This window comes from Moschus berezovskii, chromosome 2 (assembly GCF_049115385.1).
Source record: "Moschus berezovskii isolate FMDL1 chromosome 2, NW_MosBer_1.0, whole genome shotgun sequence".
Classification (NCBI taxonomy): Eukaryota; Metazoa; Chordata; class Mammalia; order Artiodactyla; family Moschidae; genus Moschus; species Moschus berezovskii.
Window position 1 is genome coordinate 47,047,942 of NC_142461.1, and position 19,994 is coordinate 47,067,935.

General features: G+C 36.9%; 1 protein-coding gene across 8 annotated transcripts in view; it reads left to right on the plus strand.

Annotated features, from left to right (window-relative positions):
- HYCC2 (hyccin PI4KA lipid kinase complex subunit 2) overlaps positions 1–19,994 on the plus strand; it is a 71,239-nt gene that overhangs the window by 41,966 nt on the left and 9,279 nt on the right. For 7 of the 8 annotated variants that reach the window (XM_055398513.2, XM_055398508.2, XM_055398505.2 and 4 more), the window contains 5 exons: positions 1,548–1,643; positions 4,497–4,613; positions 9,394–9,481; positions 16,415–16,574; positions 17,305–17,472. In XM_055398513.2, the coding sequence (XP_055254488.1) occupies positions 1,548–1,643; positions 4,497–4,613; positions 9,394–9,481; positions 16,415–16,574; positions 17,305–17,472 (629 nt within the window). The remainder of the gene's footprint in view (positions 1–1,547; positions 1,644–4,496; positions 4,614–9,393; positions 9,482–16,414; positions 16,575–17,304; positions 17,473–19,994) is intronic. The other variant, XM_055398516.2, reaches the window with a different exon arrangement.

Genomic DNA, 19,994 nt, shown 5'->3' on the forward strand with positions numbered 1-19,994 from the left:
TAGAAATTTTTCTTTTATCCTTTCAGAAAATAAGTCTTCAATTTCAGAAAATAAATCTTCAATGAACCTAGCAGCATAGAGAAGGAGAAAGGATCTGAAGATGTGAACTGCTTCTGTGTCATACTTTGAACTCAATTTTTAACTTTGCATTTTGAAATAATTTCTGACTTAAAAAAATATTTCAGAAGTAGCACAAAGACTTTCAATATACTCTTCACCACCTATGGAAAGCTTTTTAGAAGTACTGTGTTCCTGGGTCCTGCCCTCAGAGATTCTAATTGGGTCAGTCTGTGTTGAGACACAGGAATATGTTATTCCAAAATGTCCTTAAATAACTATAATGTGCATTCAGGCTTAGGAGCCACTTTCTTATTGATTGTACAGATTAAGAGAGTATTCATTTATTCGTTCAATAAAAATTAATTGAGCAGTAATAATGTATTAATCACCGTGTCTGACACTAGAGTTAGAGATGAGTAAATTAGGGTCTCTCAAAGTTGCTTATTACTAAATGGATAAAACAGAGTAGAGACAGAGAACTGATTTAGTGGGTTAAATACTGTATTAGAGCTATACAGATGAACAGTTTTTGTTTGTTTTAGTTGGGAGAATTAAGAATGTCTTTATGTCTGAAATTAAAATTCGAGCCAGGATTTGAAAACTTAGTAGGAGTTTTCCAAGTGAAAAGTGTCGTAGTAAGAAAGGGTAGCACCAGTTAAAAAAAAAAAAAAGCAAGGTATTAAGGTATTATGAAAGATTATGGCATTATTCATGGAATGATATAAGAAAACTGTTATCATGTTGGAGAAGACTCTTGAGAGTCCCTTGGACTGCAAGGAGATCCAACCAGTCCATTCTAAAGGAGATCAATCCTGGGTGTTCATTGGAAGGACTGATGCTAAAGCTGAAACTCCAATACTTCGGCTACCTCATGCGACGAGTTGACTCACTGGAAAAGACTCTGATGCTGGGAAGGATTGGGGGCGGGAGGAGACGGGGACGACAGAGAATGAGATGGCTGGATGGCATCACCGACTCGATGGACATGAGTCTGAGTGAACTCCAGGAGATGTACAGGGAGGCCTGGTGTGCTGTGATTCATGGGGTCACAAAGAGTCAGACACGACTGAGCGACTGAACTGAACTGAACTGATGGTATATGTGGTAGACAGTGGAGGGAAATAAGGTTGGAGAAGTAGATTGAGGGTGGATTTTTAAAGGACCTTGTATGCCTTGATGAGTTTGGTCTTTATGATGCAGTCAGTAGTAACAGTAGATTAATGCAGATAGGGGAGTCATCTATTCAAGCATGATAGGGGATTTTTGAGGAAGAAAATATAGATGGCAGCAAGTGCTATGACCTTTAATAAGGCAAATGGAAATAGGCAAGTTATTGAGGAGGATATTACAATGATCTGATTGAGAAATAATAAAAATCAATATTAAGGCATTGTTGTTATAACCATCCAACAAAGAAATCATTTACTACAATCTGTAAGTAGAAATAATTATTTGTGATCTTTTTCTCCTTGTTTTGTTTTTTCTAGGTTTGAAGTCCTGAGTTTTCTCATGTTATGTTATAATTCTGCTATCGTGTATATGCCTGCTTCATCTTACCAGTCTCTTTGCCGAATGGGCTCCAGGTAAGCAGAATACTTATCATTAGTTCATACATTTTTATTGAGCACATTCTCGCTGGTAGGCACTGTTATAACTGCTGGTAATACAGCAGTAAACAAAACTCGGGGAACTTATATTTCTATAGGAATTTTTTATCATTCCTCATACATCATGATTTCTTGAAGATACTTCAGTATTAAAGAAGTATTTTGTAGCTCAACACATCAAGCTAAGCCAAGATGATTTAAGTTCAAGTGGTTTTTTGGTATACTTGATCACTGCCTGGATACCAGTTTTTATAAATCACTTTGAGTGTTTTGAATAGTCTTCAGAGAAAGTTAAAAAATGTGAACTTTTTCCTTTCTGAATCTCACAAATAACTGTCTCTTCTTTGGATAAGATTAGCAGTAGCATCAATTTTGTGTATGTCTCATTTATATTTGTATAGTCTAATCTTTACCAAACCAGAATTTCTAATAATTTGAACATACCTGAGCTAAAATTTTTATTTCCGCTTTTGAAAAAAATTAATATAAGTTGGTTTGGAGACAGAGGAGGGGAATTTTAATTACAGAAGGAACACTCAATTTATCCTGCCCAGTTGATTTTTATTTGAGGAAGCACAAATAAAAAGGGTGAGCCTTCTCTACCCCCTGAAAGTTAAATGCTATGTTAGTTTTTCTATTGCCTCGTAACAAATTGCCATGAATTTAGTTACTTAAAATAGCATACATTTATTATTTCAGTTTTCTAGCTGGGCCTTCTGCTTAGGGTATTACAAGCTGCAGTTAAGATGTCCGCTGGAGTTGCCATCTTATCTGAGTTTCATTTGAGGAATTATACACTTATCTTGGCAGAATTCAGTTCCTATAGTTGTAGGACTAAGGGCTTCAATTTCGTATGGACTGTCTGCTGAAGGCCTGCGTCAGTTCCTTGCTATGTGAGCCTCCCCAACTTAGGCAGCTGTTACAGCATGGCAGCTCACTTCTTCAAAGCAGAGGAATAAGAGATTACAGTCTTATGTAATATAATCACATAATCATGTACATGTGTGCATGAAAGTCATATCACCTTTGCCATGTTACAAGCAAATCACAGGTTCCACCCATGCTCAAGAGGAGGGGATGACACAAGGGTGTGAATGCCAGGAAGGTGTCATGAGGATCAGCCCCATATGCCCCACCCCCAACCACTACTACAGATGCTTTGCACAGGTTCATACTGGTGTATTACTGAGAAGAAAGTGTGGTCCTATTTATAACAAAACTCACTTTTGCTAATTGGAGGTAGGCCAGTCTAAATTAGCTTTTAATTTGATTTATAGATTATTTTAAAGTGTATGATTTCCACTTGTGTATAATAACAAGATTAATGACTAACAAAATTCTTGTCTCTAATCTACATGTTGTTTGTTTTTTGTTAAAAGTTTTTTTTTGTATTGGGGTATAGCTGATTAACAGATAATGTGATAGTTTCAGGTGAACAGCGAAGGAGCTTAGCTTAACATACATATACATGCATCTATTCTAACCTAGATATTCTTATCAAGAGAGTATATTGTTTAAGCACTTACTGCATATCTACAGATAAATTTATTTATAGATGACTATTTTTGGCTCAGTTAAACAAATTTGCTATATCTGTAATTGGTAACATTTATAGTATGGCATCGTACAGAGTTCCTTAATAACAAATGATGATAGAGTTTAGTAGTCCTCAAACTTTTACTCACATATCCCCTAATGAATTTTGAAAAACTTTATAGCCTTTATACATTTTTAAGTTAACATTTAAATTTTTTATTCTTTTTTAAACAGTTGTAAATTATATGATTTCCAGCATGTAGATATTAACATAATAAAACAAATAATTGTTATTTGCTATTTTAAATGTATATAATGTAAATACACATGATCTAATTGATACCATCATCCATATATGGAATAAATGAAAAATAGTCTTTCTTTAATAGTCTTTCTCCTTAAAATTGAATATTATATTTTATCCGCATAAATTTTATCCTAATATAGTGCTGTTATACTTAAAGGTCTTTTATTAGTCAACTAATTATAAACCTCTGCCACAAAGAAAATATGTAAATTAAAAATATAAAAATATTTCCAGAGACCAAAATGCATTAAACACTAAAAAATTTCTTCTGAACTCACCATTGCAGTTATTCTAATAAATTAATTTATTAAAATTGTAGAGGTATGTAATATCTCTGCTAATTATTAAACATAACTTTTCTGGAAGCATCTTTTAATGAGATGGAAAATAGAGGATTGTTTATGACACTTTAAATTTGTTTTGAGAGTTCTATGTCATCCACTAATCCATTCTGATAAAATTTGGGACATGTGAAAGTTATGCATTTCTTTTGTGAAGAGGGAGAAGGAGGATTATGAAAGAGACACCTATTTGAGAAAAGTTGTTGCTTTGAGGGCTTGCCTGTGGCTCAGATAGTAAAGAATCTTCGTATAATTCAGGAGACCCAGGTTTGATCCCTGGATTGGGAAGATCCCCTGGTGAGGAGAATGGCTATCCACTCAATTGTTCTTGCCTGGAGAATTCCATGGACAGAGGAACATGATGGGCTATAGTCCGTGGGGTCACAAAGAGTCAGACACGACTGAGCACCTTTCACTTTTTCATTGCTTTTATTGCTATAGTCCACTAGAATGTGTGTTTTGTGAGAGCATAGATTTTTTTTTTTTTACCTATTTACAACTGTATGCATAGGCCCATGATAGTGACTGACACATAACAAGTACTTAAAAAATATTTCAGTAAGTGTTGAGTATGTGAACTTATAAACACAAAAATATTTTATTTAATGAATCAGCAAATCACACTTAAATAATGTATTTTCCTAGGGTTTGTGTGAGTGGGTTTCCACGGCAACACGAAAAACAGTGGAAAGAACTCTGTGGTCGAATAGTGTTGGATCCCGAATTTATGGTGCAGCTTCTCACAGGAGTTTATTATGCCATGTAAGTCGGTGTACTGTGAAATTGTGTGGATTCTTTCTAGTCTTTGAAAACTTAGTATTTCCCTTTTTTCCTTATTAGTTTCACAACATTGAATATTTTGTTCCATGATGGACCCATTATCTTATTTTTCTAATATGAATTTCTTTTAGTAGTTTTAAATGAAGTATACTTTTTATATCTGCTCTCTCAACAACTTTCTAATATTCACTACTCCATTGTTAACTATAATTAGCATGGTGTATATCATATACCCAGGATTTTATCTTATAACTAGAAGTTTGTACCTTTTGACCAACCCTTTTGTACCCTTTTTGCTTGCCTCTGGCAACCACCAATCTTTCTGTATCTATGAGTTCAGTTACTCTTTTTGTTTTGTTTTAGATTCCACACGTACATGAGATTATACAGCATTTGTGTTTGTCTGACTTATTTCACTTAGCATGATGACCTCAAGATCCATCCATGTTGTCACAAATGGCAGGATTTCCCTTTTTTTTGACCATGTGGCATGCGGGAGTTTCCCAACCAGGGATCAAATCCATGCCCCCTGCAATGGAAGTGTGGAGTCTTAAGTCCTAGGATTTCTTCCTTCTTTTAAATGAATATTCTATTGTGTGTATGTAATTGTATATATAATATGTGTGTGTATAGTAAGTATATATACACTTATGTGTACACACACACCTTATTTTCTTTATCCATCATCATGTGTATGTATAATAAATATATTTATACACATATAAACGTATATAGCCCATGTTTTCTTTATCCATTCATCTGTGTGTTTGTCTAATACATATTTGTTGCTCAGTTGCTCAGTCATGTCTGACTCTGTGCAGCTCTATGAACTGCAGCACATCAGGCTTCTCTGTTGATAGCTATCTCCCTGAGTTTGCTCAAACTCATGTCCATTGAGTCAGTGATGCCATCCAACCATCTCATCCTCTGTCACCCCCTACTACTCTTGCCCTCAGTTTTTCCCAGCATCAGCGTCTTTGCCAGTGAGTCAGCTCTTCGCATCAGGTGGCCAGACTATTGGAGCTTCAGCTTCGTAATCAGTCCTTCCAGTAAATATTCAAGGTTGATTCCCTTTGGGATTGACTGGTTCTATCTTCTTGCTGTCCAAGGGACTCTGAAGAGTTGTCTCTGGCACCACAGTTCAAAAACGTCAATTCTTCAGTATTCATTTTTCTTTATGGTCCAACTCTTACATCCATACATGACTAATTGAAACAACCATAGCTTTGACTATATGGACTTTTGTTAGCAAAGTGATGTCTCTGCTTTTTAATACACTGTCGAGATTTGTCACAGCTATTCTTCCAAGGAGCAAAGTGTCTTCTAATTTTGTGGCTGTAGTCACCATCCACAGTGATTTTGGAGCCCAAGAAAATGAAATCTGACAGTTTCCACATTTTCCTTATCTATTTGCCATGAAGTGATAGGACCGGATACCATGATCTTAGTTTTTTGAATGTAGAGTTGTAAGCCAGCCTTTTCACTCTCTTCTTTCACCTTCATCAAAAGGTACTTAGTTCCTCTTCACTTTCTGCCATTAAAGTGGTATCATCTGCATATCTGAGGATGTTGATGTTTTTTCTGGCAATCCCATATTTTTTTAATCCTTTTATCTGTTAATTTACAATTAGATTGTTTCCATGTCTTGGCTGTTTTACATAATGCTCCAGTGAACATGGGGGTACAAGGTATCTTTTTGAGATACTGATTAAGTTTCCTTCCAATGCGTAATAGAAGTGGAATTGCTGGATCATATGGTAGTTTTATTTTTAATTTTTTTAGGAATCTCCATATTGTTTCCCATAGTTCCACCAATTTACATTTCTACCAGTAATGCACAGGGTTCCCTTTTCTGCACATCCTTGTCAACATTTGTTATTTCTTGTCTTTTTGATACTAACCATTCTGACAGATGTGAGATGATACTAATTTGCATTTCCTTAGTGATTAGTGACGTAGAGCGCTTTTTCATGTACCTGTTGGCCTTTTGTATGTCTTCTTTGGGAAAAAGTCTATTCAAGTCTCTGCCTATTTTTAATTGGATTACTTGGTTTTTGTATTGACCAGTATAAGTTGTTTATATATTTTTTATATTAATTCCTTGTCATATATATGATTTGCAGATATTTTCTCCTGTTCCAAAAGTGCGTTTTCATTTTGTTGATGGTTTTCTTTGCTGTGCAGAAACTTTTAGTTTAGTGTGGTCCCACTTGTTTATTTTTGCCTTTATTGCCTCTGCTTTTGATGTCAAATCCAAAAAAATAATTGATGGGACCAATGTCCAGCATTCATCTTACAAGCAATAAGGGGCTTATTGCTTTTGTTTTCTTTTAGGAGTTCTGTGTTTTCAGATGTTACATTGAAGTCTTTAATCCATTTTTAGTTGATGTGTGATAAGAGACAGTTGTCCAGTTTCCCTCTTTTTGCATGTGGCTGTCCAGTTATCCCAGCACCATTTATTGAAAACACTATCCTTTTACCTTTTTTATATTCTCATATTTAAATTAATTGATCATATACATATATGTTTATTTCTCAGCTCTCCATACCGTTCCTTTGATCTGTATGTGTTTTTATGCCAGTACCATACTGTTTTGATTACTAAAGCATTTTGATACAGTTTGCAGTTAGTAAGTATCATGTTTCCCGGTTTGTTGTTCTTTCTCCAGATTGCTTTGGCTATTCATTGTCCTTAGTGGTTCCATATAAATTCTAGGTTGTTCCGTTTCTATGAAGAATGTTACAGAACTTTGATAGGCATTATGTTGAATTTGTAGATTTCTTTGGGTAGTGTGGACATTTTAGCAATTTTAATTCTTTCAGTCCCTGAGCATGGAATATCCTTCTGTTTATTTGTGTGTTCTTCAATTTCTTTCATTGAAGTCTTATATGAAAACCATAAGTGTACTGTGTTCAGGTCTTTCACCTCCTTAGTTAAATTTATTCCCAGGTATTTTTTATGCAGTTGTTAATGGGATGGTTTTCTCAATTTCTCTTTCTGATAGTTTGTTACTAGTAGCTTCCCTGATAGTTGGTAAAGAATCAATTGGTAAAGAATCGACCTGCAATGCAGGAGACCCTGGTTCAATTCCTGGGTTGGGAAAATCGCTGGAGAAGGGATAGGCTACCCACTCCAGGATTCTGGCCTGGAGAATTCCATGGGGTTGCAAAGAGTCGGACGTGATTGAGCGACTTGATTTTACTTAGTGGGATGGTTTTCTTAATTTCCCTTTCTGATAGTTTGTTATTAGTGCATAGAAATGCAGTAGATTTTTGTATATTGTTTTTATACCTGCAACTTTACAAAATTTGTCTATTCTAACAGTTTTTTGGTGTATTTAGAGTTTTCTACACATTTTCAAGAGTTGACTCTTGAACAATGAGTGGGTTTGGGTGCCAGTTGCAGAGTTGAAAATCTGAATATAACTTTATAATCAGCCTTCCATATCCATGACTTCAATCAACCACAGATTGTGTATTACAGTAGTTGGTTCTTATTGAAAAGAATTCACATATAAGTGATCTCATGCAGTTCAAATCCATGTTGTTCACGGGTAAACTGTCTATATATCATGTCTTCTGCAAATGGGGACAATTTTACTTCTTTTATTTTTTGTTTGCTTGAACTTCAGCACTGTGTCGGATAAAAGTGGCAAGAGTGGGCCTCCTTGTCTTGATCTTAGAGAGATCTTGTTCTTGATCATTTGTCACTGTTGAGTAGTTGTTGACTATGAGCTTGTCATATGCAGCCTTTATTATACTGTAGTACATCTACTCTGTACCCAATTTTTTAAGAGTTTTTTTTTAAATCATGAATGGATTTTTAATTTTGTCAAGTGCTTCTTCTACATCTGCTATTATGATGAAGGATTTATCCTTCATTTTGTTAATATGGTGTATCACAGTTGATTAAATTGCAGATGTTGAACCATCCTTGCATCCCAAGATAAATCCCACTTGATCATGGTGTGTTATCAGTTGTTGAATATAGTTTGCTAATATTTTGCTGTGGATTTTTGCATTTATGCTATGTTTGTCATAGGTATATTGGCTTGTAATTTTATTTTCGTATAGTGTCCTTGTTTGGTTTTTGTATAAGGGGATGCTGGCATCGTGATATGACTGTGGAAGTGTTCACTCTTGGAAGAATTTAAGGATTGTTATTATTTCTTTAAATGTTTGGTAGAATTCACTCATGAAGCCATCTGGTCCTTACTGGGACCATCTTTTACTTATTGGGAGGTTTTTGATTACTGATTCAATTTCCTCTTTGTACAGTGATGGGTGTGTTCAGATTTTTATTTCTTCATGATTCAGTCTTGGTAGGTTGTATGTTTCTAGCCATTCATCCATTTTCTAGATTGTCCAGTGTGTTGACGTATAATTATTCATAGCCCTTTCAGTACTTTTAAAATAAAACTAGTCATTAAACTGAAGTCTAAATACTGTCACATAGTTCATAACCCAGATTTTCATGAATTCAAATAGATAACCCAAAATATCAACACATGATAAAATCAAATTATTTTGAAGAGATATCTGTGAAAATATATAATATTAATATATTAAATGTTAAATGTTAATATTTGAATTTTTCTCTTTGTTCTTATAGCCAAAAGTGGGATAGTTTAGAAATGCATAATGCAAAAATTAATGTGAAAATCTTGTTACAGAACCAAAATAATAGGACTTGGAGCAATAAAAAAGATTGTTACTGAAAATGAGAGATACTTGCTAGAGACTGTAATCTGCTTCTCCATAGGTATAATGGACAGTGGGACCTTGGCCAGGAAGTCCTTGATGACATCATCTATAGAGCTCAATTAGAACTGTTTTCTCAACCACTATTGGTAAGTTATTATATTTACTTTTTGTTAAACTTTCCTGTGCCTAAAGAGGGTACTCAGTTCAGTTCAGTTCAATTGCTCAGTCGTGTCCGACTCTCCACGATCCCATGAATCACAGCACGCCAGGCCTCCCTGTCCATCACCAACTCCCGGAGTTCACTCAAACTCATGTCCACAGAGTCGGTGATGCCATCCAGCCAACTCATTCTCTGTCGTCCCCTTCTCCTCCCGCCGCCAACCTTTCCCAGCATCAGAGTTTTTTCCAGTGAGTCAACTCGTCGCATGAGGTGGGCAAAGTATTGGAGTTTCAGCTTTAGCATCAGTCCTTCCAATGAACACCCAGGATTGATCTCCTTTAGAATGGACTGGTTGGATCTCCTTGCAGTCCAAGGGACTCTCTAAGAGTCTTCTCCAACACCACAGTTCAAAAGCATCAATTCTTCGGCAGTCAGCTTTCTTCACAGTCCAACTCTCACATCCATACATGACCACGGGAAAAACCATAGCCTTGACTAGACGGACCTTTGTTGGCAAAGTAATGTCTCTGCTTTTTAATATACTATCAAGGTTGGTCATAACTTTCCTTCCAAGGAATAAGCGTCTTTTAATTTCATGGCTGCAATCAGCATCTGCAGTGATTTTGGAGCCCCCCAAAATAAAGTCTGACACTGTTTCTACTGTTTTTCCATCTATTTCCCATGAAGTGATGGGACCAGATGCCAAAGAGGGTACTACTGGTATAAAATTCAGTATGTAATGTATGAGGCAGTACTAATCATTGAGGGGGAAAACAGGTTTATACCATACCAACAGTTGGAAAGGAAACAAAATTGTTTTAGATCCTCTTCTTTTCAGTTCAGTTCAGTCAGTTCGGTTCAGTCGCTCAGTCGTGTCCGACTCTCCGCGACCCCATGAATCACAGCACGCCAGGCCTCCCTATCCATCACCAACTCCCTTTACAACATAGCAAAATAAAGTTCAAATAAATTAAACAATTAAGTGTCTTGAAATCCTTTAAGAAAATAAAGAAGAGAGGCTATAAATATTTGCTCAAATTTGTGAAGGAAAGGCTATCCATATTTAAGTGATGGAACACATCACCAAAAAAGGTTGACTTTTTTTAACTACATAAACATCTAAATTCTAAACCATCAGTTTTTTTGTTTTGTTTTGGAGGCAGGAAGGGGGCATTATTTTAATTTTTGTCCATGCAGTACGTCATGTGGGATCTTAGTTCCTTGACCAGGTATCAAATCTGTACCCTCTGCTGTGGAAGCAAAGTCTTAACCACTAGACCTATAGGGAAGTCCGTAAACCATCAGTTTTTTAAAACCAAAATTAATATGAACTAGTTATCAACAGGCATGACAAAAAAAGCAAGTTAATATTTAGTTTTACATAAAAATTTCATACTCTTCCACAAAGTAACTATATCTCCAAAAGGTACATGATCAATCAAAAAATAAATTTGAATGTCCAGTAGTAGGGTGAGGAAGGCATTTTTTATGTTACCAGTAACAGTATGACATAATTCTGCACATCCTTTTGGTAATGTATATGTGGTACAGACCTAACAGAAGCAGAAGATATTAAGAAGAGGTGGCAAGAATACACAGGAGAACTGTACGAAAAAGAGCTTCATGACCCAGATAATCATGAGGTATGATCACTCACCTAGAGCCAGACATCCTGGAATGTGAAGTCAAGTGGGCCTTAGAAAGCATCACTACGAACAAAGCTAGTGGAGGTGATGGAATTCCAGTTGAGCTATTTAAAATCCTGAAAGATGATGCTGTGAAAGTGCTGTACTCAATATGCCAGCAAATTTGGAAAACTTAGAAAAGGCAGAGGAACCAGAGATCAAATTGCCAACATCCGCTGGATCATGGAAAAAGCAAGAGAGTTCCAGAAAAACATCTATTTCTGCTTCATTGACTATGCCAAAGCCTTTGACTGTGTGGATCACAATAAACTGTGGAAAATTCTGAAAGAGATGGAATACCAGACCACCTGACCTCCCTCTTGAGAAACCTATATGCAGGTCAGAAAGCAACAGTTAGAACTGGACATGGAACAACAGACTGGTTCCAAATCGGAAAAGGAGTACGTCAAGGCTGTATATTGTCACCCTGCTTATTTAACTTGTATGCAGAGTACATCATGAGAAACACTGGGCTGGAGGAAGCACAAACTGGAATCAAGATTGCTGGGAGAAGTATTAGTAACCTCAGATATGCAGATGACACCACCCTTGTGGCAGAAAGTGAAGAGGAACTCAAAAGCCTCTTGATGAAAGTGAAAGAGGAGAGTGAAAAAGTTGGCTTAAAGCTCAACATTCAGAAAACTAAGATCATGGCATCCGGTCCCATCACTTCGTGGGAAATAGATGTGGAAACAGTGTCAGACTTTATTTTTGAGGGCTCCAAAATCACTGCAGATGGTGATTTAAGCCATGAAATTAAAAGATGCTTACTCCTTGGAAGGAGAGTTATGACCAACCTAGATAACATATTAAAAAGCAGAGATATTACTTGCCATCAAAGGCCTGTCTATTCAAGGCTATGGTTTTTCCAGTGGTCATGTATGGATGTGAGAGTTGGACTGTGAAGAAAGCTGAGCAGCGAAGAATTGATGCTTTTGAATTGTGGTGCTGGAGAAGACTCTTGAGAGTCCCTTGGACTGCAAGTGCATTCTAAAGGAGATCAGTCCTGTGTGTTCTTTGGAAGGACTGATGCTAAAGCTGAAACTCCAATACTTTGGCCACCTCATACGAAGAGTTGACTCATTGGAAAAGATCCTGATGCTGGGAGGGATTGGGGGCAAGAGGAGAAGGGCATGACAGAGAATGAGATGGCTGGATGGCATCACCGACTGGATGGACATGAGTTTGGGTGAGCTCCGGGAGTTATTGATGGACAGGGAGGCCTGGCGTGCTGTGATTCATGGGGTCGCAAAGAGTCAGACACGACTGAGCGACTGAACTGAACTGAACTGATGTGTTTTCTTTGAGCTCCTATCCTATCTTTACAAACATTTCAGAAACTACCTAAAAAGAATTTTAATGTATTGTGAACACTATATCAAGGTTTGTTTTAAATGCAAAGGAATCTGAACTCTAAACATTATTTTACAACAGAGAATCATTAAGTTATTTACTTGATGAAATTATATATTTGAAAATTAATATTAAGGGAACATGCTGGCTGTGTTAATGGTAAAGTAGTATACAGCTATTTTTTTTTAATCTAGACAGGACAAAGGAAACAACAAATGTTAATAGTTGTCTAGGTGATTCAACTGTGGATAGTTTTTATTTCTTTGCAATTTTCTGTGTTTTCTAAACTTTTTCTAGTATTTTTAGAGTTGTATTTTTTAAATTGTGTGTTTTTACTTGCAACAATTTAAGAGTATAATTTTTGAGTCATTTTTCATCTTTATAGTCTAAGCTATCAGATTGATTATATTCTTTGCAACCAAAGATGGAGAAGCTGTATACAGTTAGCGAAAACAAGACCAGGAGCTGACTGTGGCTCAGATCATGAACTCCTTATTGCGAAGTTCAGACTTAAATTGAAGAAAGTAGGGAAAACCACTAGACCATTCAGATATGACCTCAATCAAATCCCTTATGATTATGCAGTGGAAGTGAGAAATAGATTTAAGGGACTAGATCTGATTGATAGAGTGCCTGATGAACTCTGGACGGAGGTTCGTGACATTGTACAGGAGACAGGGACCAAGACCATCCCCATGGAAAAGAAATGCAAAAGAGCGAAATGGCTGTCTGAGGAGGCCTTACAAATAGCTGTAAAAAGAAGAGAGGCGAAAAGCAAAGGAGAAAAGGAAAGATATAAGCATCTGAATGCAGAGTTCCAAAGAATAGCAAGGAGAGATAAGAAAGCCTTCCTCAGTGATCAGTGCAAAGAAATAGAGGAAAACAACAGAATAGGAAAAACAAGAGACCTCTTCAAGAAAATTAGAGATTCCAAGGGAACTTTTCATGCAAAGATGGGCTCGATAAAGGACAGAAATGGTATGGACCTAACAGAAGCAGAAGATATTAAGAAGAGGTGGCAGGAATACACAGAAGAACTGTACAAAAAAGATCTTCACGACCAAGATAGTCACGATAATGTGATCACTGACCTAGAGCCAGACATCTTGGAATGTGAAGTCAAGTGGGCCTTAGAAAGCATCACTACGAACAAAGCTAGTGGAGGTGATGGAATTCCAGTTGAGCTATTTCAAGTCTTGAAAGATGATGCTGTGAAAGTGCTGCACTCAATATGCCAGCAGATTTGGAAAACTCAGCAGTGGCCACAGGACTGGAAGAGGTCAGTCTTCATTCCAATCCCAAAGAAAGGCAATGCCAAAGAATGCTCAAACTACCGCACAATTGCACTCATCTCACACGCTAGTAAAGTCATGCTCAAAATTCTCCAAGCCAGGCTTCAGCAGTATATAGACCGTGAACTCCCAGATGTTCAAGCAGGTTTTAGAAAAGGCAGAGGCACCAGAGATCAAATTGCCAACATCCGCTGGATCATGGAGAAAGCAAGAGAGTTTCAGAAAAACATCTATTTCTGCTTCATTGACTATGCCAAAGCCTTTGACTGTGTGGATCACAATAAACTGTGGAACATTCTGAAGAGATGGGAATACCAGACCACCTGACCTGCCTCTTGAGAAACCTGTATGCAGGTCAGGAAGCAACAGTTAGAACCGGTCATGGAACAACGGACTGGTTCCAAATGGGAAAAGGAGTGCGTCAAGGTTGTATATTGTCACCTTGCTTATTTAACTTATATGCAGAGTACATCATGAGGAACGCTGGGCTGGAAGAAGCACAAGCTGGAATCAAGATTGCTGGGAGAAATATCAATAACCTCAGATATGCAGATGACACTACCCTTATGGCAGAAAGTGAAGAGGAACTCAAGAGCCTCTTGATGAAAGTGAAAGAGGAGAGTGAAAAGGTTGGCTTGAAGCTCAACATTCGGAAAACAAAGATCATGGCATCTGGTCCCATCACTTCATGGGAAATATGGAAAAACAGTGGAAACAGTGTCAGACTTTGTTTTTTTGGGCTCCAAAATCACTGCAGATGCTGATTGCAGCCATGAAATTAAAAGACGCTTGCTCCTTGGAAGGAAAGTTATGACCAACCTTGATAGTATGTTAAAAAGCAGAGACATTACTTTGCCGACCAAGGTCCATCTAGTCAAGGCAATGGTTTTTCCCGTGGTCATGTATGGATGTGAGAGTTGGACTGTGAAGAAGGCTGATCGCCGAAGAATCGATGCTTTTGAACTGTGGTGTTGGAGAAGACTCTTGAGAGTCCCTTATACTGCAAGGAGATCCAACCAGTCCATTCTAAAGGAGATCAATCCTGGATGTTCATTGGAGGGACTGATGCTAAAGCTGAAACTCCAATACTTTGGCCACCTCATGAGACGAGTTGACTCACTGGAAAAGACTCTGATGCTGGGAAAGGTTGGGGGCGGGAGGAGAAGGGGACGACGGAGAATGAGATGGCTGGATGGCATCACCGACTCTGTGGACATGAGTTTGAGTGTACTCCGGGAGTTGGTGATGGACAGGGAGGCCTGGCGTGCTGTGATTCATGGGGTCGCGGAGAGTCGGACACGACTGAGCGACTGAACTGAACTGAACTGAACTGAAATATAATTTTATTGAAGTAACGTTTATATTAATTCTTTCATATGTGAATTTTCTTTTTTCCTCATGTCAGCATCCCTAATTTTACCCTAAAGGTTACTGTAAAAAAAAAAAAAAAATATTGCATAGGGAATTCCCTGACAGTATTAGTTAGGGCTCTGCTCTCCCCCTGCCAAGGGCATGAGTTCCATTCCTGGTTGGGGAACCAGGATCCCACAAGCTGCACAGTGTGACCAAAAACAAGAAACAAGTGGACAAGAAGATAAAAAAATTACATCTTCATAATAACACCTTGCATTTGTGAGACTCTTTAAATTTATAATTTTATCCCTGTGTGTCTTGTAAATTAAGTAGAAGTGGCATTTCCAAAGCAATGTAGGTAAAGAGATTTGTAATAATATAGTTCTAGAATAATCCTTTATTGCTATGGGTCTCCAAGGTACCCAGTAAATGACATTCCTTTTCTCTATTCAAAAATAGAGCCAGATGATAAATAGGTAAAATAGTAGATAGAAAAACAAGTACCATCTTTATTGCTGATTAAGGTTGGATTGAAGGACTTCACTCCCTACCCTTTAGTCAAGATGTTGGAACAGTCCACTGGAGAGAAGGTTTGAGTTGGGAAAGGTTTGAGTTGGCAGAGCAGGTAGGGGTATCCAGCTTGCTCCATTTCACTTGTCCTGTCCAAGTGGAGAGTGAGGGAGAAAGATGGTCCTCTAGCTCAAGATCTTTGCTAGGTCAGCACTACTCAGTCAGGAAACATGGAGCAGCCAATGGCTATTACTTTCCAGCCAGATACCTCACTCTCCTCCACAGAGGGCAGAACTTGGTGGAACAAAGTGCCAGATGTGTTTCAGGAAGATGTCTCCCCATGAAAACAAAGCTAATTTTTTTATTATAAATTAAATTTTGCATGTTATTTATCATCTGAAGAATCAGAAAGAAACTTACTCCAAATTTTCTTGTAGCAGGGTTCAGATGTTAAAACTCTTTGGAATGTATTGTCTCCTTGAAAGCCAGCAAATTCAAAGAGTCCATGAGGGTGTGTGACTCATATTTTTAAATGAATTCTCATGTTAGAAGCCTACCTAAAAGAATACAGACCAGTGGAAATATAAATATTTCTGATACATTATACTTTTCTATTTTGTAGAACAACTTTTAAATACATATTCAAGAAAGTATGGAAACATGAAGTTTGTACAGTAAACATAAATTGTATATTGGATGTAAGTACATATAGACCTATCATTTTAGGTTGCCAATGCCATGAAAAACTCATTACCATTTGATGCTCCTGATTCTTCACAAGAAGGCCAGAAAGTACTTAAAGTTGAAGTCACTCCAACAGTGCCGAGGATTTCTCGGACTGCGATTACAACAGCTTCAATCCGTCGCCATAGATGGAGGAGAGAAGGTGAATATAAAATCCCTAAAGCCCACTCATGGGTTAAAGTAAATTTATCACTGTTTTTACAGATTATATTTATACATGATATTATAGTACTCCATGTAATTTAAAGTAAAATTGTTTAGTTGTTAAAAATAGCACTAGAAATGTGGTTTGTATGCCTGAATTCATTTTAATATAAATATGTATATATATTTTATAAAGTAGAAGGATGTTATTTAAACTGCTCTCTGAATGTTAAAACAGAAAATAAGATCAAGTTAATTATTTTTAACTAGTAATAACAATAGAAAAGAAATTTCTTTAAGCCTGTTTCCGAAAAAAGGTACCTGTATGAGCAGTGTGGGAGAAAATTATTTAACTGGCCAGACTAATGGAATAATACAAGCTATACATAAAATAACTGATTTTTATCTTTCTTTTCCTTGTCTTGTAAGTGCTGAGTCCAGCAGTATTTTATAGGCATATGCTACTTGAATAGTCAAGCTGTCTTGCCTAAGAGAGATTAATTGCCATTTTAATGATCTCTATTTTTCTCTCCTATTCATTTGCAAACCTCACATTGTTCATCTGCTGCCTTATGTGTGTGCATGCTGTGCACACACATGTAACTATATAAATAATGTTTGTGTTTATGTCATATCCATATATACATTCTCTTATCTGCCTGGGTCAAAATGCTCCGAAAAGAATAGAGCAGCAAAAAAGCACTAAAATTTTATATGTTGAATCCCAGATGGCTTTGACTTCTCAAACGAGGCTGACTCGAGTATTCCTGGCTCCCCGATCCAACACGGCTCCACTGACCTAGGGATCAAACGTGTGCAAGAGGGGGAGGTGCTGGTGCACAGGACTCCTGAGCATGGCTCACCGGAGCCCAACTCAGCAGCAGCCACAACAGAGGGTAGGACAGAGATGAGGAGGCAGAAGTCAGTGAGGCAGTTGCTGGAGAAGGATCCTGGCTCTCTGTCCCCAAGCAGAACATCTTTCCATTCTAGTGTGTGTTTCCACTACCCCAGGGTGTATTAGACTCTCCTTGCAAAGTGCACCCCCCCTATATGCTAGCACCAGGTCAGGTACAATCTTTAGTTACCATTTGTGCTGGCCTGGAGTCTGCATCCCTGTGTAATAAAGAGCAGCTTGGCATGGCTACTAACAAGGGAGAGGCCTGTCTCCAAAAGGTCTGCAAATGCTTGGGATTTCTTCATTACTGAGCATGTTTATTCTAACATCAGGAAAGGAAAAATGCACCCAATGGACCTGAGCCTTATTCAATATGTATCAATTTCATTTATTTGATAATGTATTATTTGGAAAATAGGTGAGGAGAGTCTTAAAGCTTTAATACATTATCTTTGAGAAATGGGACTGAAATGGAGCTGGCCGATTTGTCTCTAGTCCCAGGGTGGCCAATTAACAAAAATTTCTTATCTCTTTGACAGAATAAACCAGTATTGATTGGCTTCTTATAATCTTCAAGTTGCCTGGGTCTGAACTGCTGACATCTTTCCTCTATAAATGTACTCTCCTGGTGCACACTTTAATTTTTATCATTTATTGTAAATAATGATTATCTTATATAGCTCCCAAACAGAAGTGAAATGTATTATTTAGAAGTCATAAATCCTAGTAGATCCTTGTTTATACAGTATGGGTATCTCAAATGAGAATTATTTTTTACCCCTCCACCACCACCACAGCCACGACCGTTATCTATAAAAGAACATTTCTCTCCGATAGCAAAGTATTTATTTGCTGTTTAACATGTGATGCCATAGAAATCAGTTTTATAAAAGAGGGTACTGTGGCCTAATAGTTTTTTCATTATTTAATGTATTGCTGCTGTGGAACTTGTATACTAATTTATGAAATATAACAAGTAGTTTTAAAATAGGTTACATATTTTTATTTATTCCACCTTAGGAAAATCTCTTGCTCTTTGGTGCATTAAAAATTTGAGCATGCTCAGTAAGAATCTAAATCTACCTTCTGTTCCCTTGCCCATTTGCCCAGGGTGACCTGACTTCATTTAACAGTGTTGCATGTGCATGATCTAGGGACCCAAAGAAGTTGGTACTATGAAGAGAACCGTGTGAAAGACATAGCCTTTCTTTTTCATTTTTTCTGTATTTCTTTATGTTATCCCTGAGAGTCAGTTGTATCTTGTATAAGGCATAAAAATAAGTATATGAATAGATGTCAAATTCAGAGTTGGCCTAAATTGATCAACATCTATTTCTCCACTTTCTTGATGACTAAATGAGCCACTTGAAGTGTATCTACTGCCATTGTTAGAATATTGGAGTATCCGTGAATATTCGCTAACATTGAGGAAATTTAAGTATGGGATTGGGTAGAATCATTTCTTCCTATTAATCATAAGTCATACACTTTGAAAAAGGAAAAAATAGTAATTCCTTTAAAATGTCCTATTAAATGTTAAAACATCCTGTTTTAATATCTCCTATTACTAGTAAAATTTCAGTTTGTGAAGGTGGGGTATAGCCATTTGGAAAAGGAATGAGTCCCATTGGTGTGTTTGAAATTTCTCAAGTTATTTTGACTTTTAATCTAGTTTAATTGTAGCTTTAAATTAGTATTAGTAAAAGCTAATTTATAAGGAAAAGCAAACATGAATAGGAAAGTTCATTAAAAATCCTTTTGGTTGTCTCATCTTTGGATCATGAATAGTATTATCACCCAAGGAGAAAATTAGAAAGGAAAATGTTATTAGACACAATAGCTTTTTTATTCCTTGAGGTTTTTTAGAAAGAAATACGAAAATTATTAAAACTAATGAAAAGTTTTGGTAATTCTGAAGTCTGCTGGAGCTTTTGGATTAGCATCAATAATTGACCTTCTAAAAGAAAAAGAAGGGAATTTCACCTGGCACTACAGTGGTTAGGACTCTGCTCTCTCAGCTGCTGAGGACCCAGGTTCAATCCCTGGTCAAAGAACTAAAATCCCACAAGTCATGTGGTGCAACCAAAAGAAAAAAAAAAACATGTTTTCTAATGTTTTTAAATAGTTTTACAGTTAAAGTTGTATTTATTACGTGTTGGAATTGAAGGGAGAATTCATCACCCTTTATCCTGATTGTTAAGTAACATTTATGACTTCTTAAAGCTGTATTTAAAATTATTACTAAACTGAGGACCATGCTTGTGATTAAAGTATATTCAGTGTTCCACTCTGCTGAAATAGCATTTGTTAGTATATAAAATGTCAGTAGGTTCTCTTGCATGGTGGTTTCTACGTTGTCATCTCTCTTTTATGGCCATATTGCTTGGGCATCAGATCTGCATGTGGCAAAATTCAGAAGCTAGCACTAAGTCTCTCAGTCTCTTTTCCTCACCATATGTATAGCCAATGACATATTTCTGTTCACTTCTAGTTTTATATTACTAATATTAATTCTGAACTAGT